Source organism: Triturus cristatus, chromosome 6 (assembly GCF_964204655.1).
Source record: "Triturus cristatus chromosome 6, aTriCri1.1, whole genome shotgun sequence".
Lineage (NCBI taxonomy): Eukaryota > Metazoa > Chordata > Amphibia > Caudata > Salamandridae > Triturus > Triturus cristatus.
In genome coordinates this window covers 189870253-189897811 of record NC_140589.1, presented here as the reverse complement: position 1 = coordinate 189897811, position 27559 = coordinate 189870253, and the positions used below count along the sequence as shown (strand labels likewise).

Below are 27559 nucleotides of genomic sequence, written 5' to 3'. Positions count from 1 at the left end.
TGTATGCATTGGGAGTGTTCTTGGTGAATCTATGTGCTATAAAAGATTGTGCGCCATGGAGTAAAGTGGCAGTCTCCTAAGAACATACCGAGTGTACTTCTGGAACAACTGTACTTAGCTGCTGCTAATAAACCTGATCTTCTACGCTCAACAGAGTGTCCTGTGTCTCTGTTCAACAAAGCAGGTGAACTCAGGAGATTAGGCGTGCCCTGCGCCGCCAGGCCTGTAAGGCCCTGGTTCTTCAATTGGTGCCCTCTGTGAGGCGGCTTCAGAGGTAGCGGTTTTACCTGAAGGTCGCGAGGAACCCCGCAAGAAAATTCTGGAGGAATCGCGAACCACGTCAAGCGACCCCTGTATGTCGAAGTGGTCCGAAGGTCTTTTTCAGCGCGGTTTCTCCTTCCTGACGGCTGCTGACGACTGCTGCCCTGACTGCCGCCTTGCTTTGGCCCCCTTTTGGTGATGTATGGTATCGCGAGACGTTAGACGGGCCTCTGTTGGCGTAAGAAGACACTTAGTTAAGTATTGGTGGGTAGCTCCCACTATTTTGTTTTGATTTGGGTCTTTGATTCGGCTATTGCAAAAGCCGAAGCCGAGGGGTGAGTACATTTGTGCTGTATTATTTGATTTAACCCCTTGATGTTTGTGAACAGTCCAGTGAATTAACGATGCCTGGTCTGAGTAAGTTTAGAAAGTTTTGTTGTTTTGGTTGTGATAGGGATTCCCGGCTGGAGGACTCTTGTCCAATTCCTCCGGTTGAAACTCCCACTTATGAGCTTTATTCTAAATATGGTGTTGGCCCCATTGCCTTTAATGAGGCATGGATCCGATACACGAAGAACGATGGGGTTCTGCAGTGGCCACAGAATGGTAGCTTTGAACCTAAAATATTAAATAATTTGGAAGCAATTTTGTTTAAAAGAAAAGCCCGGCTGGCAATGTTTGACTCTTTCCGCCTTTGGCGCAAGGAAGCCAAACAGAAATAAATAAGACAAGCAAAAAGAGATAGGAAGGAAAAGGGCATGACTGTTATACAGGCTGCCCAGCAGTTTAAAGATAATGAGAATGATTATACAATTGAGGTTTTAGATAGACAACATCGTATGGCAGGACATATAGCAGTCTGTTGGGCTGTTTTTTTTTGCAGTCTATTGGAACACTATTAAGAAGCGTTTCTTGCAAATATGACTTGCAACTAGTAGTTACAAATGGTTTGGTTTAAGTACAGTCTGTGGGCTGTCCTTTGTTTCTGGCCTAAGTGTTGATCTGTAGGTTAAAATGTGTGTTTCTGTGGGTTAAATGTATGTGTCCTGAGTGTTTGACCCCTTTCTGTTTATGTCTGAAATGAGCTCAATGTGTGTTTGTGTTTTTTCTTGATGTTTTCAGTCTGTTAAGCAAAATGTCAGTTAATTAATATTAAGTAGAAATTAAATACAAATCCAGAAATGAACCATGTGATATGCTAAACAGCTATATGTTGCTATATAATTTATAGAGTAAGCAATTATGCACATGTACAAACTGTTAAATGCTTAAAAAATAAAATTAAAATTCACATTCACTAGGAATACAATGGCCTCAAAAAGGAAATTATGTGTGTTGTAGAAAAATAAACTTATAGTATTTTTTTACTTACATACATTGTATTAGATATTAACAGGCAAACACTTCAGCTGAAGTACATTTTTGCTGAACTCAAACGCAACACGCATTGATATGTCTTAGTGTGAAAAAGACTGCCACCGTGCTCATGTTACAACACTGAGAGACATGCTTTTATTGTCGCTAAGCAAGCAGCTCTAATAGACAGGAATGTTTACTTAGCCAGGACTTCGCCCTCAGTTGAACACGGGTGAAACTTTGCATTTCAAAATGTTGTTTTAAAAAGGTTCCAAAACTAAGGTTCATTATTTTGTATTACAGGAAGACATTTCAGTTAAGGGTTTCCTCTCTTTAAGCATTTTTATAAGAATATTCTTGGTTCCAATGTTAAAATAATTGTTCTGTTAAAAAAAAAAAAAAAAGTGGCAGGCAAGGGATGCAGCTTGCTTTTATATGTGAAATTATCAAAAATGATTGGGTTTATCAAAAATAATTATTAATTATGAAAAATAATTATTAAAAATAAGTGCTTCTAAATTAATTTTTTTACTATTTATAAAGCTTAATACTCATACTGTAACCTCCTAGCATTATAATTTAATTTAAGTTGTGTTGTACTGCATAATGAGGACATTTGTATATGGAATTTCACTTGGCGCAGGCTTAAAAAACTCATTTTTTCTAAAGGATTTGCAAGAGATATGTCTAATATCCAATATCTGCAATCTGTAAAGAACATTCTGAGGATGATTAAGATGTAGCACAATTATAGGATATTTATTTTTTAGTGCCCCAAATATCAAAGTAGAAATTGGGTAAAATAGACTATTTAAACAGCATTCTTGCCCTTTACAATAGCTTTAAAGTGCCTTAGGCTTCAGTAAATGCATATATTTAGGTATAATACAAATTTGCAGGTTGTTCCCAGTTGGGGTTGCTTTTAATGTCTGAGTGAGCCAATGTGCCCAGTGCAGAGGTTTGGGTTTAATATCAAGATTGAAGGTTCTAACTCTAGCTAGACCTACTGAGACGTTAATCCTTTTAAGGTTGATGAACTAAGTACCGTTGCATAGGGTAGTAACAAACATTTGTTCTAAAGTTAGTATGTTATGTTATTATGTTATGTGAGTTATTCACAGTAAAAGTTTGAATAATTTAAAAATAGAAATAAATTGTAGCCCCTAAAAGAAGTAATATATATAACATGTGTTTTTAAATAGGGTTAATTATTGCAGGTTAGGAAGAGTTAGGAAGTTTTTTTTGTTTGTGACAAGCTTCAGGGTGAGGAGAGAGACAGGGCTGAGGAGCGCAGAGCGCGAGGCAGATTTTGACCTTGAGGTCAGTAAGGTGGGAGTTAGGAGTGAGTGTAAACAGATGAAGAAACCATTGCTTGTAAAAGCTTCTCTGACAAGAAGACATTAATGCTTGCACACTATAGGAACCTTGAAAAGTGGCGGGGACCAGGAATGCTGGCAGAGGCTGGATAGCAGCCCAGAAAGTTCTGCTGAGGTGTTATTCTTAGCTCTTGGAGGACTGTGCAAGGTCGAGAAGTGCATTCCTGCACGGCCTTGCTCAAAGCAGGGCCTCAAAAGGGGCAATACATTCATATTTTTGCTTTTGAAAAATACTGTCCATGTAGTTGCCTTAATTTAAGATGGTTGGTTACAATTGATATTTTGTGTGTTATGTGAAGTATCAACAATAAACAACAGGAGAGAGAGGGTATGTCCACACTCTTGGTCCCCCAAAAACAATGTAACAACAACAAAAGAGCGTGACACAATCAAAAGATCGGATGTACCATAGTACACCATGTGCTTGGAAAAAGGTGTGAAGGAAACAGAATCAATCTGATGAAAAAATAAAACCCTCACTCACCAACATAGTTGGTGACATGCTTCATCATGGGGTTTTAGCCAGAGTAGCCTTATGCAACTCTGGTGTGCTTCGACGCTTCAAATTAAGGCGGAGCAACAATTTCAGACTAAAGTGAAGTGAAGTGATAAGTGTGAAAAAAGTGGAAAGGATTTATTAAAAAAACCATGTGTCGTACACCAAAACACTTTAATAGTGACGAGACAGGAATATGTTAAAAACTGTGAAGGATAATTACTACTGACATTAATTTGGTCAGATGTATCCTATGAGTGGTCAAGCGGTCGACATCTTTCAGCTTATAAGGTGTTTGTTCACTAAGCTTTCATCAGGACCTAATTATACAACAGAAAAAAGCACCTTGGCGGTATAGGCTCGCTAAGGCCTACCCTAACCTCAGGTGCAGAGAACCGATAGACTCACGGTTCCAGTGGAGGTCTCCCACAGTTCTGGAAACAGACCTCGTATTTCTGAAAAAAATGGATTTCATTAAGGAGACACATAATAGTTGCCTTATATTCATCAGATATACACGAAGCCAAGCCTAGGAGACCGGATCAGTCCCCACGTTATTAACATAGTCTGTATAAACTTGTAGCCATATTCTGTGTTACAAGAAGATCAATAGAATTACCAAACTTTGTAAACATGCCAAAATCCATATAATCAAACAGTATATGGATAGAGTATTTCCACACTTTGGTCGATACTCTGGCCAAACGAGATTCTTAGTATTGATAGAGATCACATATATCGTAGACACTGTTAAAAATGCTTAACAACTTCAAAGAAGGAAAGCAAAATTTGAAATGATAAAAACGCTGGCAGCTTACGTATAAAAGAGTGGGTGTGCGCTCCTTGGGCAAGAGGCGGATTGCGGGACTACAGAACAGCTGTGGCAACAGAAGGAGAAATGCGGGGTAAGCGTTAAATATAGCATCACACCGTCCCTTGCACAGATTGTTTGCCACAATATTCTGTATAGTATAATTGTGAGGGATCGCATTTAGTGGGAGGATAGTACTTACATCATCCAAGTCCACAGCCAGCAGTCTGCACCTAAAAGGTCCGCCGAGCCCGGAGGTAAAGGCATAATGACGGGCTCGTGTTTAAATGCAGATAGTGAGCCGCTGACGACCCGGAAGTGAATGTATCAGTCCTTCCCAACACGTCTCTGAGTTTGAGACAGAAAAGAAGGACTATATGAATGCAATCTACTGAAAACGCTAGAGCGCTAAAGGCTCCTTTCAACCTAAAACTTTATTCAACTCAAAAACGCCGTGCAGCGGCAACTCGATATTTTAAATCCGACTGCCGACTACCATCTATTTCCCAAAGCGATTACGGAGATTCAGTTATTTAGTAAATTCATTGCCCCAGGGACTCTGCAAAATCTTGGGTTTCGTGACAAATCAAAACCATATTTAGCCTGATCTATATAGTGGGGATGATCAGACTCATCCACAGAATTTACAATGTGCAAAATACCACAGATGATCAAAGACCCAAAGTGGCCATAATACAGAGTAGGTCCATAGGTCAAAAAAGGGGGGTTACACCATTGTAATGAACCTGGATATTTAATTTGAAGGCTCTTGTTTTAGCGTCTTAACACTGTGCCCCAGGGAATATTGTCGTTAAGTCCTGACAGATGTGTAGACAACCTATAGACCCAGCGTTGTTCTTTTTCGAACAGTGAAGTTGATTTCACCTGTTCGATAATGGTCCAGTGTAGATCGTCTGCAGTGTGATTCTGACGCAGGAAGTGCTCAGTCAATTTGGTTGCACTTCTTTTGCATCGGACATTACTCCGGTGTTCACCGATCCGTAGTTTAATCTTTCTTGTAGTCATGCCCACATATTTTAGGTTACATGGGCATGTAATAAGATAGATCACATCTGCAGTATTGCAGTTCGTGTGGCTGCGTTGAATCCAAGTTTTCCCGATTTCCAAAGATAAGGTCTTTGTGGGAGACGTGAGATGACAGATGCTGTAGGACCCACAGGGGTAATGCCCAAGAACAGGTGGCAAACCCCAGGTGTCTAAAACTGAAACAGTAGTCGGTATGTTACAAGTTCTCGTCTCGTGTGAACTAGTGAGTCCTTAATACTCCTAGCCTTCCTGTAAGAGAATAGAGGTTTGTCCCACTTGATACTGTTACTTTCCAAAATACGCCAATGTTTCTTAATCGATTTAGAGATTGCATTGGACGCAGTATTAAAAGTAGTAACACACGTTAGTGGAATCTCAGTGAGCTGTCTAGGAGAATCTTGTAAAAGAATCTCTCTAGGTTGGTTTCTTGCTCGTTTACAGCTCTTATTCAAGATGGTGTCAGGATAGCCTCTCTGTTTCAATTTACACGTAAGGTCTTTTGATTGTCTACGAAAATCATCCACATGGCTGCAGTTGCGTCTGATTCGCAAATACTGGCCATAAGGGAGGTTTTCGCGTAGTGGCCGAGGATGAAAACTGGAAAAGGCCAAGAGGATATTTTTGGCTGTCGGTTTGTAATGAGTTTTAGTCACAAGAGTTCCCTCAATTTTGGTCACAGTTACGTCCAGAAAAATCATTTCATAGTTATGGTAGGTATGAGTGAACAAAAGGTGGGGATCACACGTGTTGATCCATGTCAAAAATTCAAGTAAAACAATCTCCGGACCCTCCCAGATGATAAAAATATCATCAATATACCTCTTCCAATAGGAGAGGTAAAGGAAAAAGTGGTTATCCTGACTCAGAATGAATTTGTGTTCAAAATTTGAAACATAAAGCCCTGCCACACTGGGCGCAAAAGTGCTGCCCATCGAAGTACCGGTGGACTGTAGGTACAGGGCACCTTGATATTCAAAAAAGTTTTTATTAAGTGCCAAGGTGGCACAATCAATGATGAAACCCTTCGGGGTCTGAAAGGACCAAGTGATGGAATCCAGAGCTTCCCCAATGACCTTGATGGTATCATCCTGGGGAATGCTCGTGTAAAGACTCTCAATATCAAGAGAGACAAGGATGGTATTGTTATGATCCACTCTCAGATCTTGTAAGGAAGCCAAAAAACTTTTGGTGTCTCTGAGATATGTGGGGGTATCCTGGATTATAGGTTTCAAAAAGAAGTCACAAAAAATCGAGAGAGGTTCCAAAAGGGAGCCTATGCCCGATACAATTGGGCGGCCCGGAGGTGGAGATTTATTTTTGTGGATCTTCGGCAGTGTGTAAAAGTATGGGATCACACCTTTTCCTTTCGTCATGAAATCTGCTTCATGCTTACTAATGAATCCACTGCTTTCAGCATGTTCAACAAGATTACATATTGTGATTTTTTGTTCTGAAGAGGGGTCGGTAGCGAGAGGAGTGTAGTTCTTCCGATTGTCCAGAAGACGTCTGCATTCTGAATCATAATCTCCAACATTCTGAATGACAACACCTCCCCCCTTGTCAGCTGGTTTTATCACAATAGATGGATTGGTTTGTAAGGATTGGAGAGCTTGAAATTCAAGGGCACTCATGTTTTTATAGGCTCCTTGGTCTTGAAACGCTTCTACATCATTGAAAACAGCTTGTTCAAATGCAATGATCCCCGCTGGAACCAAGTGTGGGGGAGGTGTAAATGTAGATTTTAGACGTAAAGTTGTGTCACTAAGATGCTCTGCAGGGACATCTGATTTGTTGTTCTCAAAGAAAAATTTCAATTTCAATTTTCTGAAAAAATCAGATAATTCACAGTGTAATCGGAAGCGATCCAGCCGTGCAGTGGGCACAAAGCCTAGTCCTTTCTCGAGTACTTCACTTTCTGCCTGTGTCAAATTGTGTGAAGAAAGATTCAGGACTAAACTCTCTGGTTGCTGGTTCCTGCTTTGCTGCGTGTGTTGTGCCCTGCCCCCTCCTCCTGTTCCCAATGTACTTGGTTGTTTCCCCTTCTTCGCCCACGTCCTCGCCTGCCTCTGCCTAAAAAAGGAGGGCGGAACGTATTAGATTGAAAGGGAGGCATCGGAGCAAAACCCGGGTTCCAACCCATCATTGGGAATTGCGGTTGTTGGAACTGATTAGGGTAGCCTGAGTTCATTGGGTTAGGAAAGGATTGCCAATTAGATTGGTATTGGTAGGGTCTATTCTTCCCTCTACCTCGCTGTCTGGATCTTGTGCTCTCATTACTGGAACCACTAGAGAAGGAATCATTGTCATCTGTGGTATCTGCCTGATCATTCTTATCAGTTGGAGGGACATAGTCAGGATCAGAGTAGGGATATACTTTGGTGAACGAGAAACGTTTCAGATCTTTTTGAAATTTTTGAGCCTTAGATTGTGTTAAAGAATCTTTATATTCGTTCATTTCTTTATTAAGCTCATCCAGGTTCTTTTTGTAACCGGTCAGTGTTGTGCGAAAATGCGTTTCTGTTAGTTGTATTTCAACCATAAGTGCTTCTGAGAGTCTAAGGGCTGTTTTAATGATTAGGACAAGCCAGTCGCGGGTGCAGTGCCACGCGATCTGGGCCCAATCCCTACGAAAAACTGGATCTTCAAGAAAGATACGTGGAGCATTGGTGACCAGAAGGCCCTTTGGTGCCACATTATTTCTTAGATACTCAGTTAATATGGTACCATGTAGAATGGTACGAATCCGACATCATTTTTGTTCAGTTAGTTTGTCCCACTCACTAGTCTGGGAAATTGTTTGTGCTATTGAGGAGTCCGCGAAAAGAGAAGAATCAGCCAGGAGGGCATCCACCTCTGCATCTGTATACGTAAGCCCCGGGTTTTCCATTTCAGTGCCAGTTAGATAATGAATATGTGATCACACTAAACTAAAATCAGGTAGTCTCTCGCAGCTGTGCGCTGCCTGAATACAACAATAAACAACAGGAGAGAGAGGGTATGTCCACACTCTTGGTCCCCCAAAAACAATGTAACAACAACAAAAGAGCGTGACGCAATCAAAAGATCGGATGTACCATAGTACACCATGTGCTTGGAAAAAGGTGTGAAGGAAACAGAATCAATCTGATGAAAAAATAAAACCCTCACTCACCAACATAGTTGGTGACATGCTTCATCATGGGGTTTTAGCCAGAGTAGCCTTATGCAACTCTGGTGTGCTTCGACGCTTCAAATTAAGGCGGAGCAACAATTTCAGACTAAAGTGAAGTGAAGTGATAAGTGTGAAAAAAGTGGAAAGGATTTATTTAAAAAACCATGTGTCGTACACCAAAACACTTTAATAGTGACGAGACAGGAATATGTTAAAAACTGTGAAGGATAATTACTACTGACATTAATTTGGTCAGATGTATCCTATGAGTAGTCAAGCGGTCGACATGTTTCAGCTTATAAGGTGTTTGTTCACTAAGCTTTCATCAGGACCTAATTATACAACAGAAAAAAGCACCTTGGCGGTATAGGCTCGCGAAGGCCTACCCTAACCTCAGGTGCAGAGAACCGATAGACTCACGGTTCCAGTGGAGGTCTCCCACAGTTCTGGAAACAGACCTCGTATTTCTGAAAAAAATGGATTTCATTAAGGAGACACATAATAGTTGCCTTATATTCATCAGATATACACGAAGCCAAGCCTAGGAGACCGGATCAGTCCCCACGTTATTAACATAGTCTGTATAAACTTGTAGCCATATTCTGTGTTACAATCAGAACAAGAAGATCAATAGAATTACCAAACTTTGTAAACATGCCAAAATCCATATAATCAAACAGTATATGGATAGAGTATTTCCACACTTTGGTCGATACTCTGGCCAAACGAGATTCTTAGTATTGATAGAGATCACATATATCGTAGACACTGTTAAAAATGCTTAACAACTTCAAAGAAGGAAAGCAAAATTTGAAATGATAAAAACGCTGGCAGCTTACGTATAAAAGAGTGGGTGTGCGCTCCTTGGGCAAGAGGCGGATTGCGGGACTACAGAACAGCTGTGGCAACAGAAGGAGAAATGCGGGGTAAGCGTTAAATATAGCATCACACCGTCCCTTGCACAGATTGTTTGCCACAATATTCTGTATAGTATAATTGTGAGGGATCGCATTTAGTGGGAGGATAGTACTTACATCATCCAAGTCCACAGCCAGCAGTCTGCACCTAAAAGGTCCGCCGAGCCCGGAGGTAAAGGCATAATGACGGGCTCGTGTTTAAATGCAGATAGTGAGCCGCTGACGACCCGGAAGTGAATGTATCAGTCCTTCCCAACACGTCTCTGAGTTTGAGACAGAAAAGAAGGACTATATGAATGCAATCTACTGAAAACGCTAGAGCGCTAAAGGCTCCTTTCAACCTAAAACTTTATTCAACTCAAAAACGCCGTGCAGCGGCAACTCGATATTTTAAATCCGACTGCCGACTACCATCTATTTCCCAAAGCGATTACGGAGATTCAGTTATTTAGTAAATTCATTGCCCCAGGGACTCTGCAAAATCTTGGGTTTCGTGACAAATCAAAACCATATTTAGCCTGATCTATATAGTGGGGATGATCAGACTCATCCACAGAATTTACAATGTGCAAAATACCACAGATGATCAAAGACCCAAAGTGGCCATAATACAGAGTAGGTCCATAGGTCAAAAAAGGGGGGTTACACCATTGTAATGAACCTGGATATTTAATTTGAAGGCTCTTGTTTTAGCGTCTTAACACTGCCCCAGGGAATATTGTCGTTAAGTCCTGACAGATGTGTAGACAACCTATAGACCCAGCGTTGTTCTTTTTCGAACAGTGAAGTTGATTTCACCTGTTCGATAATGGTCCAGTGTAGATCGTCTGCAGTGTGATTCTGACGCAGGAAGTGCTCAGTCAATTTGGTTGCACTTCTTTTGCATCGGACATTACTCCGGTGTTCACCGATCCGTAGTTTAATCTTTCTTGTAGTCATGCCCACATATTTATGTGAAGTATCAGCAGTAGGTTGAATCAAGATGATTTTTTTTTTGTATGACTCCTTTGAAAACAAAACAAAATGTTTGTGTGTTTTCCATGTTTTTGCATTTTGTCCTTCTATGGATTGTTCCTTCTGGTCCTGTGTGTCTGAAGCGACACAGTAAGTTATATTTGACAGCCGGTCACCACTAACTGGTGACCAGCTGTCAAATGGAGGGTTAGGAAAGTAAAAAAAGTGTAATTTTCACTTTAAGCCTGACAAATTAAGCAGGCCCGAATATTGGGTTTTGGGCTGCAGGTTCATAGTGCATAAAGTACATGACATGGTGTTGTGAGGAACTGGAACATTAGCTGAGATTACCAGATATGGTGTAGGGGCCAGCGGTAGAGTTAACATTTGTGTACTATTTTGACTTTTGTGTATCACCCATACTCTTGGTATTGTGTCACAAACTTGACTATCACCCGAGTAATTTCTCGTTCTTCCTATAGATTTTTCTTTTGCCGCTTCTCCCCTGATTGATGTTGCATTGTGCCTAGTTTTTGGGGATTTTAGCTATGTCCTAGTCCCATTTCTCTTTTTTCGTATTCCTTTAACCAGTCAGCCCTTTTATTATTATTGGTGTATTGTTCAGGTTCACACTTCCAGACTGTAGTAATGTACCAGGGACCCCCATATTATGTATAATTACCGTTTTGTATGACCAGACTGGTTTTTAAGAATTTTCTTTAGGCCTACTTCGATGTTTTCCAGTCTGACTGTCAGGGTAGTGATGGACTGGTTAACTGACTCTATACTATAGTAAGACAAGTTTTCCACCTCAATAGGAGATAACTTACAGTTTTTTTTTTTTGAACATGACAAATTTTCAATGACTATTTTAATTTGTTTTTTTTTACCCTTTGGTTCCTTCTTCTTTAATCTTCGGTGGGATCAGATGTGTTCTAAATCATGGAAATACCAGGACTCTCTAGTTCTTGTCTTTTGTTTCCACATTTGATTATTAGCCTGTGTATTGCATAGTGTACCTGATGCACAGTTATTAAAGGGAGGTATCTACATGTCCCTGATAATCTGTATCATGTGATTTCTCTTTTGAGGTGTTCTAGATAAGGAATTTAGGAACACCTAGACGTAATCATTAAAAAAAATATATATATAAAAAAAAATGTTTACCCCATTAGGCAATGCCACCATGTGATAGAATTCCCATGTAATTATCTACCCTCAGATGGCAGAGGATAATGAAGGGTACCCAAATTGAAGAGACTAGAAGTACTGCCTTTGAGAATGACAGTGTATTCTAGACCAGAGTTGTCCTATGGCGCATAGTCACTCCCTTGCAGATTGTAGGCCACCTGCTTGCATTCCCATTGTTAAATACAATGAACTGTTTTTATACTAAACTGAAGGAAACTAACAACTGTGTCACATTTCCTACGTCACTAGATTCTGCGGGAATTAAGTCATAATAACCTACAGAACACTGATTTAAGCCTAATTCCCATCAGTGACAGCTACAGATGAAAGGCGGACGTCTTGGCCCTACAGTCCCAGCACCCAGAAAGTAGCAGGGCTGGACAGCGATCGCCAGCGCGCCATCAATGGTATCTCCAAAGCATCGTACTTGCTCCATCAGACGGCGTTGGACATCACAAAACCAGAGTTTCAGTGTAAAAGAGCGAAAGAGAAGGATCCCTGTTGTTGATGGCAGGGCTGGTTTGAGGCTTCAGTTTTCTACCTGTCATGTGCTGGTAACCTCTGACAGTGTGCAGTCCCTTGAGCCCCTTGGCCTGAGTTTTGGTCACCCCCCCCCTCTTTCTTTGCTCCAACGGAAGGGCAGTGCACCGGAGGATCTAAGGCACTACATGATGAAAGGAAAATTAAATGAAAGAGCAGCCCGAACATCCTCTGACACTGAATAGCGAATGTTGGAGCCTGAAAGTGTTGCTGAGCGTGAAAGTCTGTTGCTCTTTCCGATTAATAGTACTTCGGTCTGCACGAGATGATCTGTGCCCATGACCAACGAAGAGCACAATATCTGTAGTGCCTGCCGCAGGGGAAATATATTAGTGCACTGCCTTGAGACATTGAGACTTTCGAGTGAGCTGTGAGTGTTTGCCAGGAGGGCACTCCAACGGATACTGAGAAGCACTATTTTCATGGAAGGCCTGAATGAAGAGGCCCAATGCGGAAGAAGACAACAGAAGCAGATTTGATGGACGATAGAATCCTACCAGAGAGGCTTAGAACGGACTTTGGGCATAGTTATGGTTGCACAAGCGGTTCCCGTGAAATTGCATAGAATGGGTGTCAGGAGACTGATTGTTATTGTTTTGCTGGCATTGTTTTAGAGTAGTATTCTGTTTAGTAAAAGCAGAATGAAGTCTATCCTCTGTTGAAGAGTATCTCCATTTCACCTGAGAGCATTGATAAGGATCGCCACGGTTTCACCTGAGTATACAATAGTCACTGAAATGCATAGGAGCCCTGAAAAGGTTCGCTAAATAATTTTAGGATTTGCTTTTGCCTAGGGTTGTGAAAAAATGATAATCCTGTTTATAATAGTGGTCATTACTTTCTTCTGCTATCTGAATGTTAATTATGACCCGATGCTTTGTTCTCTTTGTATCCCTGTTGATAGCTTACATATAATGCTTAAATGAAATGTGTAGAATGGAAAATGCTCACCTAGCAATGAATTAGGATTTGCCTGAGTATTGGCAAAAGGAGGGTCTGAGGTAATTCAGTTTTAACTCCATTCTGTATTCTTTCGCCATTTTGTTGCCCTCACTCAGGCAGCACAATGAACAAAGTTTTTCTGCTGATCTTACTGCGACGTGTCAAAATAACCTCCTGTCTCTGTTTACGAAACTAATGTCAGGGACTGGCTGAGTCCACTAATCCTCGTCTGGTTTGACTAAACCCTGTCTCGATAGTCTGTTGGTTCGCACCATTCTTTCCTGACTTTATCTTATCTTCTGGCCTTCGCTATTCTCTACTTGTATTCTCTCATTTCACAACGGTCCTCCAAAGCATACAAATGTGTCCTGCCACCTGCAAGTTGAGTTGTAGACACTACCACTGATTAACTTGTGGGGAGGGGTGACAAAAACAGTTGGAAGAGAGGTTTATTTGGGTTACTTGATATCTTGTTTTCAAACTTTTCTCATTGGTTATATCTTGTTTTCAAACTCTTCTCATTGGCTAACCATGAATGCATTGGGAGTGTTCTTGGTGAATCTATGTGCTATAAAAGATTGTGCGCCATGGATTAAAGTGGCAGTCTCCTAAGAACATACGGAGTGTACTTCTGGGACAACTGTACTTAGCTGCAGCTATTAAACCTGATCTTCTACGCTCAACAGACTGTCCTGTGTCTCTGTTCGACAAAGCAGGTGAACTCAGTAGATTAAGGCGTGCCCTGCGCCGCCAGGCCCATAAGGCCCTGGTTCTTCACCTCTCCATCCCAGAATAGTAGGCACAAAAACATTTAGAATTTGGAGGCGTGCACCTGTGCACTGTCAGTGTCCTGGCCAAAGAGGGAATGAAAGTGCTGAAACTGGATCATAAATTCAAAGCTGTTCTAAACAGGGTCCCCCAAAATACGTTCACCCTAGACCCCCAAAATCCTTAAGATGTCCCTGGCTAGACATCTTTGGCCATTCAATCCTTCATAGTATTGCTGTACTTTATTTCTAGAGCTGTTATCACCTGTGTCCAAACCTCCTGTGTTTGAGGAAAATGTGTCACGTACCTTTACCATGGATAGGTGCAGAACCAAGGCCAAACAGATGGCAACCGGCAGCAGGCCTGCATCTGAGAAATACAACAAACTCGCTTTAGCGCCTAGAGCCAAAAAGACATGAGCATGCGCAGAGATATCGTCAGTGGTTTGGCCAAACAAAATAAACATTAGAAAAGTGTGTCATTCCCCAATAAATTAGCCATTGTAGGTAATATCTCTGCTGCCTCACCCAGGCAGAGATATGAAAACACTGTGAACTCTTTTCTTTGTCTGACTAATGGAGATCAGCTCCGGCAGCATGTAGTGGCAAGCGCATACTGGAATGAAATCAAACAGTGTCATTTATATAGAAGGGAGAAGCGTGGAGAAGAGAAGCACGTTCCTAGGTGTGTCCGTGCATGGGCGATGCCAAAATAGAAGCTGTAAATTAAAGTTAGTGGCTTTACAAGGCGTTTGTTATCATAACATATCAACACATCTGCACTCGAGGAGTCTAATGAACAGTTGCACCTCCGCAGAGCTGAGCTGCTGTGCTTTGCGCAGTATAAAGCGCCCACATTTACCTCAGAGTTTCTCTGAGTTAGTGCCTGCTTTTCAGGCAGCGCATCAGTGGTTGCTTCTTACTGTTTCCGAACTGTGCTGTTTAAAATATCAGGCACTAACTAGGAGAAATTCACCGTGAAATATCTGCCTCTCAAACACTGGAAACACATAAAAGAGGCGTTGTTTGCGCACTGACTGAGCCAGCGCATTGTTCATGACGTCACCCAGTATTCTAGAAAACCTTAGCCAGTGGCGGCCCATCGCAATGGCGGAGGAGCGTCTCCCCACTGCCTGGCTCAGAGCCGGCAAATGTAAATGAAAACGGTGTTCTTCCATCATTTTATTTTACATTTGCCACCTCTTAGCCAGCGGTGTTGGGAGTGGCGCGGACGAGGCATAGGCAGGGGGAGGAGGAGTGCTCGTGCACTCCACTCCCTCAGTGCGCATGTGTGTTTTGGTCGGCCTGAGATGGCTAGCCATCTCAGGCCGACCAAAACACACATGCACACTTAGGTTTTCTCCATCCCAGCTGCATTGAGTAGCCGGGCTAGACAAACCCCACAGGCCCCTGGTCTGAGTAGGGCGTCTTTTCTGCCTGCTGAGAACAATCCCCACACTGCTCTACAGCGCGGGAATTGGACATGGAGTCTGTCCCAGGGGCTGCTGGGACCTGGCAGGAAGAGGAGAGGCGCTGGCGAGGAGACACGATGCTGGAGGTGGCTGGTGGCAAAAGATTTGTTTATTTATTTATTTATATTGTATTTTTTACCCCCGGCGCGACCCCACCTGCCTCACCACCCTTTGTTTATGGCGACCGCAGCTGTTAGAGACAGGAAAAGTGAATGCGTCACCTGCACTATTCAAACCTTATAATGAAAGCGATAGATTTCATATCTCCTTACATATCTCCCTCTACCCCAGCACTCTTGGATAATGTCAGGATATTATATTTAGAGAGCGTTGTCTTTAGGAAATGTCAGGCTCTCAGGATGACTCCCCAGTTACTCACCTGCAACCCTGTCATGAAAGCAGTGCTGGCTCACAGCAGAGCTGAAAGTCAGTTTCAAGCACTTGTACATAGTCATTTAGGACCCGATTTGGTCAACTTTGGCCCAATGCAAAGCAGGATGGGAAGTCGCAGCACCGTGTTGCATTGAAGGGAAAGAGCAGAAATGCGCCATATCTGCTATGTTATGGCACCGTTGTGTTCTGTCGTAGCACTGGCGACTTCTGGTCGCCTAGCGCCAACACAGGCACTCTTGTGCAATGAGGCAAAGGTGCCCGTGTTGTGGACAGAACAGTTTTTGTGCAGGAAGGGATACCTCAGTGCACAAAAGCTATCCTTGGAGGCGTATTCCTCTGTTTACGCCTGCTGCGTCAGGGCCCGTGGTTGGTAATTCAGCCGCCCCTGTTGCTGACATTTTTGAGTCTCCAAGAAGCTGTCCATTTGAATCCTGAATAAGCCAACTTGGCCCTTAACTCTTCGTAACTCAACGCACAGAGTTCTACTGAATTGCATAATACCAAACACCTCTCATTATTTACGGAGCCTACCACTAGGCGTAGTTGCCATTCTAAGCACTATGCAAGAACTTATAATTAATGTTTTAAATTACAGTACAGGCATTTGTGCAATAGGCAAACAATGGGGCAGATTTACAAGCCTCTTGCGAGACATTTACGCCGCCGTTGCGTCACTTCTGTGACTCAGCGACGGCGTAAACCATGCGCCATGTTGCGCCTTATTTACAACGTGACGCATCTACGGAGATGCGTCACGTTGTAAAGCCCTGCGCTACATTAAACCTGCGTCAGGTTTAATGTATGCAGGGTGGGCGTTCCGTCGGCAAAAGCCTCGGAAAAGTGACGCAGTGAAATCTACAAGATTTCACTGAGTTCACTGATCCGACGCTGCTGCGTCAAAACCCTGCGCCTACTTGAAGCAGGCGTACGGCATGACACAGCATGTTAGGTATAGGCAGCCCCTGAGCATTGCTGGAGTTGCGTCATGCTTGCGACACGACTCCAGCAATGCGCCGCCCTTATGCTGTCAGATGCGTCACGCATCTGTTTATCCTTGCGCCACGATACACTGCATTGTAAATGCAGCGCATCTGTGGTGGCGCAAGGGTAAACTTGCGTGACGCATCTTTCCTGGCGCATCCCTGCTGATTTGCAGGGATGTGCCAGGAAACATAAATCTGCCCCAATGTTTCCTGAGGGCTCGCATCAGGCAGTGTGAGGGTGAATCACAGTGTGTCAATGTCACAATCACGTTCCATGAGAAATGACTCTGGAACCTACATTCGTTCTGGAATGGCTGGCACGTTGTGCAAGGGTTGACTTGGAGTCTGAACTTTGGAAAAAACACAGCGACGCCTCTAAGGCAGGGGGTAATGCAGGAGGCCCCCACGGTGCAGGGGAGCCCCCTTCCTGGGGTGGGGTGGATGGGTGCCTTCAGAATGGACTATGAATATCTCAGGGCACGAGTCAGTGGTACACGCAGGCACAAGGAGTCCACCCACTATTTTCACAGGGTGAACGCCGCCCCCAATGCCAAGAAGTTGGGCCCCACAGAAATATGCTGAACTTCTCCTGGTGTAAGACACCGGGACACGTTCAGAAGCGCCTGCACATTGTCTGCTTTCCATTTCCAGCAGCAACGTGCAGACAACTAGGGAGCTTTTTCTTTACCTCCATCAGGGCCGACGTTAAGGGTCCATCAGGCCTCCTTTTGTTTGAATATCTGGACTGGAGGCAGCCTGGAACCTCACACTTAAATGTAAATGCCTCGGAGGGATAACAAAGTCAAACAGCTTGCTATCTCTTCACAGGTACTTAAGAGAGGCATGCTTTTGCCTTTGTTCAGTCCCTGCATATAAGAGATGCATGCATGCACTGTAAGAATGACAGATGTGTTGGCCTGTCCCATTACTTACACAAATAATTTAAATAACACTATTTTATTTCTTTTATAGCGCTACGTCGTGACATCATGTGCTGTGATGGCACACGTCATGATGTCACTTGAATAGTGTCTAACTTGGTCAGTCCCCCACTTCTTTTTATACGACTTGTGCCCTGGAATATCTGTGAGTTACTGAAATCTCCGGGGTTTCTCGCCCCCTTCTGTTGGTAGGGGGCATACTTTTGAATCAAGCCACTGGTCCAGGATTGTCAACATCCTCAACTTGTATGTGAAGCTGAAGAGAAAAATGTGCCTTTAATGTGGACACGTGCAACTGGCAAACCATTGCTTCAGTCATCAAACTGCTTTGAGAGACAAGCACCAGGGGGAATGCAGTATGCTACATGTCACGTCCCCTCTCAAGTCTGACTCTCAACAGCACAGACAGGGCACCAAGCCATTCAAGCTAAGGGGCAGATTTACAAGGCCCTTGCGCCACTTTTGCGACACTTTTAACATGGGAAAAGTGAAGCAAAACTGGCGCAAGGGGTTTGTAAATCTGCCCCTAAGTATTTTAGACAAAATTGCAATGTGGAAATAAAAATGATGTAAAAAATGTGTTTAGTGACTTACCATTTCAAAATATTTTAATACTAACAATGGTGCGATTTATTTACCATACCGTATAAAGTCTTCCATGAACGCAATGAAGTAACAGTTGGTGCTATTAAATAAGACAATAACAAATGTGGTACATTAAATAGTAACTCTAGCATCGTGCTACAAAGAACCACAGACACTTTTAGTGGTTTATCAGGAGCTTTATTTCTTTGCCTCTTGTCTCTACCTTGTCCCTACACTAACTGCCTCTTCCTATCCTGACTCTTCCTCTTCCCCTCACCCTACTCGCTCCGCCCTCCAACTACTAGACTGCTAACCTCATTACATCTCCCCTCTTCTTGATAAAACAAACACACGAACAGTGCTTCAGTCCATCTCTTCAATGAGTCTCTTTGGTGGCTGGATATCGCGACGTGTCTGCAACGATGTGTTCCCAGTGGACACGCTCGGCACGGACTCACTCTGCTGAACTCTGCCCCCCGTATCACTAGGATCAGGTTCTTCAACTGCTGAAGTGTCAGTCAGACTCACCTCAGGTCCTTTTGTGTCTCGCAGATACCTCTTGACGTGGGATGTGTTCCTGGGGATTCTGCATCGTTCGGATTCCGCCGTCAGCATCGTGTCTTTCTGCTGAATAGTTGCTAATGGCTCGTCACGGACTTGGGGATTAGTTTTTTCCTGCTGCTCCTGGCTCGCACAGACATGATCACATTCATGCAAGGATAGAGACCTCGCCCTCCTCTTGGCCTCGGCATACGATTTCAGTCTATCCTTGTCATGCTTGTCAGTCCCAGCTATTTCCTGGTGCATGTGATTTGGTGATACCGCTTGCAGAGCACCTTCCCTTCTCAGGAACCGATTTCCCACTGGCCGCCCTAGCATGAGGGTCGCAGGACATTGTCCGGTGGTTGAGTGGGGAGTTGTCCTGTAGGCTCTGAGAGCTTCGTTCAGAGCTGCTTGTAGTTCTCCCCTCCCTGCAGTGACTTGCTGAAATGTCGTTTTGAGCGTAGTCATAAACCTTTCCATGGGGCCATTCGCTTGTGGCCAGAGTGGTGAAACTGTTCGGTGCTCAAAGTCCATGTATTTCGCGAAAGCACTGAATTCGTGACCATTGAATGGCGACCCATTATCAGTTTTGACTTCCTTGGGAACACCCCATGTTGCAAATATCTCATATAGCACCTTGAGAGTGCAGGAAGCACTTGTAGACGATGTTATTTGTGCAATGGAAAATTGTGAATATTCGTCAATGATGGCGACCACATATGTTCCAGACTGCAGAGGTCCATGGAAGTCTAGGGCAACTTCTTGCCAGGCTCCACTGGGTAGGGTGGTCATTTGTAGTGGTGCCGGTGGATCGCTTTTGCTAGTCGACTGACAGGGGTGGCAATCTTTCAAGATGGTGTCTTTGGCGGTGACTTCCCGAATGGCGTCCATGTACTTCCCATCAATCAATTGTTTGGATCCTGACTACGGCAGAGGGTGGCGGGACATGTAGTCAGCCGTGTTCTTCGCCTTCCCCGGTTTGGGAAGTAATTTGGGAGACTTGCTGGCACAGTTCTTACTGTCATTGACTGTGAATAAGACTTCCACCAGATGAAGACGCTCCGCAGTGGGGAGGCTAAGTAGGCAGTCGGCTTCCGGCCCTTTGATGACGTGTATGACTGCCGGTATGGTGATGTCATCACAGGTGAGAGTTGTGTGGAATTTACCCAGACAGGGGAGTGGTGTTTTGGACATCCACGTGAAAACACGGACCGGTGCAAAAGTTAGTGAGGGCTTCGGGACCATTTTCTCATATTCCGTAATTGGAATATAGTTCAGCGAGGCTCCGCTATCCCATATGAATTTGGTGTCGTGATTCCCCACTCTAATATCTAGGCATGGATACTTCTTCAATTGATCAGGGTCCGCAATCAGGTTCAAGTGTTCCACCGTGTAGGTGGAGTCTTTGGAGGAAGATGATTTCGAGTCCCAAGATGGGGATCGGCGTCCCCAACGTGACCTGCATGATTCCCGGCTGGAATATGATGAGCCTGGGGACCGCACAAGTTCTCCTTGAACGGCTCGTACGTGATGTTTCCGAGTGTCTGAGCGGGACGACCTCGTCGGTTCACTCTGCCTGTTTCGGTGGTAGTCCCCACACATTGCCTCGAAGTGATTGGACCGCCCACATTTCCTGCACCGTTGGCCCATGGCCGGACAGGTGTCCACATGGGGGTAGTCACGTCCACACCGGTAACATCGCTTCGTCCTTTCTGTCTTCCAATCTCTTCGCCTGAGCTCCCGTCTCCCATACTCCGGACGCTGTTGGTGAGACGACGAGCTATTATCTTGCTTATTTCTCGGCCTGCGAGGTTGCGGAGGGCAATTAACTTCTCTTTGTCTTCCGTCACCTTGGATCCCTCAACATAGTCTTCGAATTCTTCTAACCATTCCTGCCACTTGGGGACCATGCTCCCTCCTGTGGTCACGGTCAGACATTCCGGCGCTCGCAGGTGTGATCCTCCCGCAACCAGGGGCTTCCGTTGTGGTGAGGTCGCCATTGCGTCGTTGTCTTCTTTCCCCTCCCTCGATTGGTCTGGTTTCTTGGTGGGTTCTCGCCAATGCTTGTTTACTCGCTCTCGTCACTGCGTGTTTATTTATTCTTGCCAATGCTTGTTTATTTCTTCTTAGCAGTGCTTGTTCGTTTGTACTTGCCAATGCTTGCTTGTTCTCGTCAATGCTTGTTTATTTTCTTCTTGCCAATGCTTGTTTATTTATTCTTGCCAATGCTTGTTCGTTTGCACTTGCCAATGCTTGCTTACTTGCTCTCGCCAATGCTTGTTTATTGTCCTCTTGCCAATTATTGTTTATTTATTCTTGCCAATGCTTGTTTGTCTGTTCAATGCTTGTTTATTTATTCTTGCCAATGCTTATTTGTCTGTTCTTGCCAGTGCTTGTTTCGGTTACTGTGTGTCTGACTTCAAAATGGCCGCTCCCCGAAAATCAAGGGGTCTGTCTCGAAGGCCTGCCTGACTCCAAGATGGCCGCCGCCACTGCACACACACACGAGGCTTTTCTTCGGGCTCATTCAGTCTTTTCCATGCTGGACTCACCGGCGGGCCTCTTCAAGGGTGGCACCCTCCAGGCTCTGCTCATTCACGACGGCGACAGCTATCAGGTGAGGTCGGGGTGGGCTCCCGCCTTATTCTGCAGCTTCCCGCTTTTTCTTCGCACCGAGCATGCCAAAGCTCACGCATCGGGCGTGAGATTAGCCGGCAACAATGAGCTTCCAGCTCACCTTTCACCGCGCTCAACAGCGCTTGTTAGCAGGCTTTCGGAGACAGCGTCTCCAACGTCGAGGCACCTCTTTCTTCACTCGGGGGCACAAGGCAGGGTCGGGGTGGGCTCCCGACTTCTGTACTCACTGGTGGTATCCGGATTACACGCATCCAGCGTGAATCAAGCTGCGAGGTGATCAGTCACTTCAGGCAGGTCCGGTTCTTCACCAACTCCGGGGCTCCGTGAATGGTGTGGGCTTGTTCATCCCACCCTCGTCGCCAGTTGTAGCATCGTGCTACAAAGAACCACAGACACTTTTAGTGGTTTATCAGGAACTTTATTTCTTTGCCTCTTGTCTCTACCTTGTCCCTACACTAACTGCCTCTTCCTATCTTGACTCCTCCTCTTCCCCTCACCCTACTCGCTCCGCCCTCCAACTACTAGACTGCTAACCTCATTACAGTAACGTGTATGTTATACGGAGAGTTACACTCAGTTGCATGAGAACTGCAGTTCCTTTGACAGAGGACTGGTAATTGGGAGGGCGGGGAGTACCTGGGCCCAAATTACCGATTTTAAGATTCCCAGTAGCACCAGTTTAAATCGGGAGATAGTGACAGAAATGCATGCGGGTTTCTAATGCACGCGGTAAAGTCATCCCCGGCATTCTTACACCTTTTGAATTTCAGAGAGGGAGCACCGCGTCACTCTGAATCGTCTGGGCGGTCGGTGACGCTCTGACTCACTTGTAATGTGGAACTAAATGTGACGTCATCTGCAATCTGCCGTTACAATTTATCGTAACTTCATCTGTGGCGCTCAAAAAATCATTTGAGATGTTAAAGTCACTAACTGGTTTAGAATCCGAAAAAGTGTATGTTTTCCTTCACAAATAAATGTGAAAATACAGCACTTTGGTCAGGTTGTTTTGCTTTATGTATTCGTAAATCTAGGAAAAAATGTTGGGGCACTTTACATACCTGTGCATAAAACTAGGCGTGTACGTAATACTACAGCCCCGAAACAATGTCAAATAAAGTAGAATGCACAAAATTCCCCCAATTTCACAGGTTCTTGTTACTTTTAGTTTGAGAAGAACATGTCTCACATGAGACAAATTTATGTAGAAAATGTGCTGGGAAGACATTTCTGACACAAGCCAGTTCCCTTATATATCTTGCATGACTTTTGAGTTGGAGGCATGCACCATATTACATTTTCACGAGAATCCCACAAAATTAATTTCGTGATTTTTTTACATTCTTGCATATAGCTCATGTTCTCCAATATTACATGTGATGTACACAAGCATTATCAAATTTAATATTGCAGCCCAGTGTTTCCTATGAAACAATCAGCTTTACTACAGTGAAAAGAGCTATTAGGACATAGTCACAGTGTTGTGTTTTGATTTAGATGCCCGTACATAGATTTCCCTGAATCATGTCCTTATATAGGCACGATTCGCATTGCCCTGATTTAGGCATAGAATCCCAGTCCTTATTTAGGCATTCGCCATGCTATCCAAATACAGGCATGGTCACCTACATCCGTCCATCCCATGTCACAACGAGTTCTTAGAAACCAGACCCTTAAGCCATCGGGACTTTCCCTAGCTAGGATTATTGATTTCTCCAAGAACTCATCTATTATGCATGAACTACTATTCCTTAGGGGTTCATTCATGACGTCTTCCTCTGCCCGACTTTACGTCAATGCAATCATTCCTAAGCACATTCCAGGTATAAATATACCTTCCCTTACCATGGCAAGCACGGCTCGGTTCGACTCGCCTACACAGCTCAATATAGCTCGCCACGGCAAGTTCGTTAAAAATTCGAGTTCCCGCCTGACGCACTGACCAGACGCTGTCATCCCTGCTCGCAGAGAATCAAGCTTTCAGTGTTCTGACTCCCTTCGCGGGGTGTTGGAGTTTGAGATTCGGAAAAAGATTCCCACCTCTCTCATTCTAAGGTATGGTGCTGATTTGAACCTAGAGGGACTCTCGGCATATAAACTTAGTATATACCATACTATAGAAAACAGCACCTACTTCTTACCCTGTACTACACTTAGGTTAGGTACACTGGGGTAGAACTATTTAGAAGGATCAGACGAGTATTCACTTTTTAGCCTATGTTATTTATTTATGTATATATGAATATATGTCATAGCTAAATGACAATGCAAATGCAGTATTATTTCTTCTTACTGCTTACGGTGTGCGTATTATATCTTGCTTACTGTCTGATGATTGTAACAGCTCATATCTCTTACACAAGAAACAAGACTGTTCAATAAATCCTTTTATTGAAACGCCCGTCTATCTATTTCTGTGTAACTCTGAAGAAACTAAGCATGCACGATTGACTGAGTGAAACTGTTATTTATTGTTTCCACGATTCTGAGACACGCTCCGATTCTAAGGAAAACAAAGTTGTCATGTTTATGCGGTTGTCAGAAACTACTCCCTTCTTGTTTATTCGAGAAGTTTCTAGTGACTATAGTGTATATTATTCCAATGCGCAGAGCCTATAAGGGAAATAGGAACTACACCACAACAGTAAGGGCGTGTAACCATCAGTGGTGACTCCTCTGCTATGGCGGAGAAGCATTGTCCCACTGCTTTTAGGCAGTACCAAGTACAAAAATAAAATGATAATAACTTAGAGTTATTATCATGTTATGCTTTGTGCCCTGCTGCTTTGCGGGAGGGCGGGTTGTCAGGGCTGCTTTGCTCTTGGAGTAGGGGAGGAGTTGTTTGCCCACTCCTAGGTGTGCAATCAATGTTTGGTCGGCTCTCCCGGGCTGCCCAAACCAGTCATGCCCATTTTCCCCGTACTCAATGCAGGCTGTATTACAGCCTGCATGTAGAACATGCCCACCCCTCCAGAACATGGCTGAGCGCCATCTCATGGTGCTCAGACCAATAATAATGCTGCATTGCAGCGTTGTGATTGGCTTTGAGGAGGGAGCCGGGCTGCCTGCTTTCTGTTACTGGAGTCAGATGAAGGAGAGCAGGAGCAGAGATGCGGGACCCGGCCTCAAACTAAGTTTCTTTTTTTAATCCAACCCTGCACGCCCGCCCCACCGCAAACCTCCCTCCCCTCACCTCCCCGCGCCCACCCCGACACTCACGAGTCATGCCAGCCGCCACTGCATGTAACAAAGTTTCTACATCTCCTACTTTTAAATACTATGCACTTGCCTTATGGGCAGTACAGCCTACTTACGAGTAACTTAATTATATTCTAAGGGAATGTTTAGACCTACCAAAATGGTTTATTTTGAAAAGTTAAATTGCAGTTTAAAAACGTCAATGGTTGAGTAGAAAATGTTTACATGAGTACGGTTTAAGCAGGAAATATTTCCACCTGAGCAAGTTGCTCTGTACATATCTTGCGTGCCTTTTTAACACAAGGCATACACTCACTTTTTAATAAGAAATACTAGAACATTAAATTCATGATTTCACACACCCATACACATAACTCTTGGTCCCCAACATCAGCTATGCTGCACAATGAACTTCAATGGCTGTTCTGAGATTCTTAGTGTGTGGATGGAATATGATCCATATGAGCACTCGCTGCCTTAACCACAAACTGCATGTCCCAATGCTGTGATAACTCTTTTATTTCATTACTCTAATATCAGTACTCCAGATGCAAAGGTGAACCCACACACCATCTGCATGTGACTAAGGCCAGATCCCTTTACTTATTGGGCTCTAAAAATCTTCTGAGACTAGAAATCAACTTTCTGAAGAACTCACAACACATTTCAATTAGCTTGCCTACTGACATGCAAGGTTGCAAATAACCTGTGACTATGCAGAGCCAAATCCCAAGGCTATGGCCCCATTCACTGCCAGCAGTCATCATGTCAGTTTCCAAAGATAGTATCTGCTGGCTACATACAAGTACCAGGATGCTGTCTCTCCCCAACAACAAGTGTTATTTATCATCACAAAGAGGATGAGACAATCCATTAGAACCTAGGCATCGCCCACGCCTGCCTTCTGCTGCAACAATTCCAGTGGTTATCCTCGTTGTGTGAAGCAACACCTTAAAGCACCCCCACATGGCACAAATGTGGTTTGTAGAACTTTGCCAAAAGTAAATTCAATAGATTAAACAACACCCTTGCCCTTGGCTGAGTCATAGAATGAATTACTCTCACAGTTCATACTTTGGCAGTCTCTGAAAATGTCATTCTTACATACAGTTTTCCTCTAATTAAATAAATAGCCTACCTTCGCAGATAAACGTTCACCCCAATTAATGTTCAGCCCTCAGTTTCTTTAGTCATAATCTTTGATTATCCCCTTTCTGAGTCCATGCATCAACTTCACAAGGGATTGAATTTAACAACATTCTAAAACATTTGTTGAATGGAAAGTAAAATGTGTAGCCTATGATTCCAATAATCTGTAGACGCCCTTTTGCAATTTAGCTTATTTCTTCTGGGTTTTGACAGTGCAGCTGTCAATCAGACATGATGCTAGAAATATACATAGAGTGGACTAGGGTGCACCGCTCTCAACCATTGGCTTCCTCTGACCAGCCACTTTCAACAATTATCTTACGATGTTGTCTCTCACTTCTTACTTCAGTCCAGGACTGTTTTCATCTCTCACCCAACGCTATTGGGTGTTGCTGTGCATCCTTCCACCTCCACTCAAGTGCTCGCATTGAACTTCATGACGGTCTACCTTACAACATAAGTAATGTCTATGTCCTTCTGCTGACTCCCTCCTGTATTTCTTGTCCTAATATGCTAATGCTGCATACGCCCAGACCTACTAGCTTTGCCAATGCATGCTTTATATTTGCTGGTGCCGCCCCACAATAGTAATGGCATTTTTTGAAAGAGTATGAGTTTTTAGTGTTCAAAGTATTTTATTAAGTGCATAAACATATCGTTATAAGACATACAATACCAGAATATGACATATTGAAATACAATCATTACAAGTAGATGGCAAAATAATTCGTATAAGGTTTACAAAAAATTCTCACAAAACCATAATGATAAATCGATATACATAAGTATAGGAGAACTAAGAATGAAATCTGCCATCATATGTAGTAAGGTGGGAGCAGAAGAAAAAGAGGTTTTGTATACCAAAGGCTTCCCACACCATAGGAAGTGGGTTATGGAATATGATATTTGCTTGTTTAGTAATAATTCCAATGTTTCTACCTTAGGCAATAAACGTTAAATAAAATATACATTTCAATAACACTTCTAAAGCCTACAACCAAACCAAAAATGCATTGAATTAGTAAAAGTTGACAACAAAAATGTCTCCTACCTTTCATTGTTAACCACGTTTGAAGAAGATGCCTGGTGAGATCGAGGGAGACAAAGGTTCCTGTGCTCTGTGACAGAGGCAAGCTCAGATGCAAGTATATATATACACACACACACACACACCTGCCGTCCATGCACGACTTCCTGTTCACTTAATTAGCATTGAATAGAAATGATCCATAGAAAGATAACAGTAAACTCGTGATACATACTTGGCAAGCTGTTCACCTTTCTATAATGAGATCCCCTCCAGCTATTGGTGAAACGTGCATTGTAACAGTGAATCCTGAGTGTCGTTGTACTATGAGTAATTGCTGGAGCGGGTTATGCTAAATTTTGTATACCCACCCCATTTTGCATGTTATTTTATTAAGAAGATTAATTAATTAATTATAATTGAATTAATGGATTGGAGTGATGTGGAAAATATTTACCAATCTTACTAATGTATGAATTACATGTGGGATTTGCATCTGCATGGCTTAATTAAATACGTGAACTAAATTTCGTACGCATATTAATGATAAACAATTAGAATATTGCATGATATATGTCGCTTTTGTGATGTATTTGTGATTCGGGCTTTATTTTAGTAAGTATAAACCGCACTGAGTGTTGTTTTTGCTAGATAAATACACACACATATGGGTGTTAGCAAGGGAATAACATTTGATTAGTCATTTCTATGTATTAATTACGTTTTTGTTTTTCTTTGCTTAAGTTGACCATTATGGCCTATCGAAAGATGGTTGCCTTTGGTGCCTAACCCGACTGCCAACGCTGAACAAGGCTTGGGTGA

At 43.4% G+C, this 27559-nt stretch overlaps 1 protein-coding gene across 1 annotated transcript in view; it reads right to left on the bottom strand.

The window, feature by feature from the left end:
- The window catches only part of LOC146816613 (cysteine-rich venom protein TEL1-like), a 216788-nt gene extending 189949 nt beyond the window's left edge, over positions 1 to 26839 (bottom strand). The window contains exons 1-2 of the mRNA XM_085610488.1: positions 26762 to 26839; positions 14118 to 14179 (exon numbers count right to left, since the gene is read on the bottom strand). Of these exons, the coding sequence (XP_085466614.1) occupies positions 14118 to 14179; positions 26762 to 26768 (69 nt within the window). The 5' untranslated portion in view covers positions 26769 to 26839. The remainder of the gene's footprint in view (positions 1 to 14117; positions 14180 to 26761) is intronic.
- Positions 26840 to 27559: the final 720 nt, after the last annotated feature.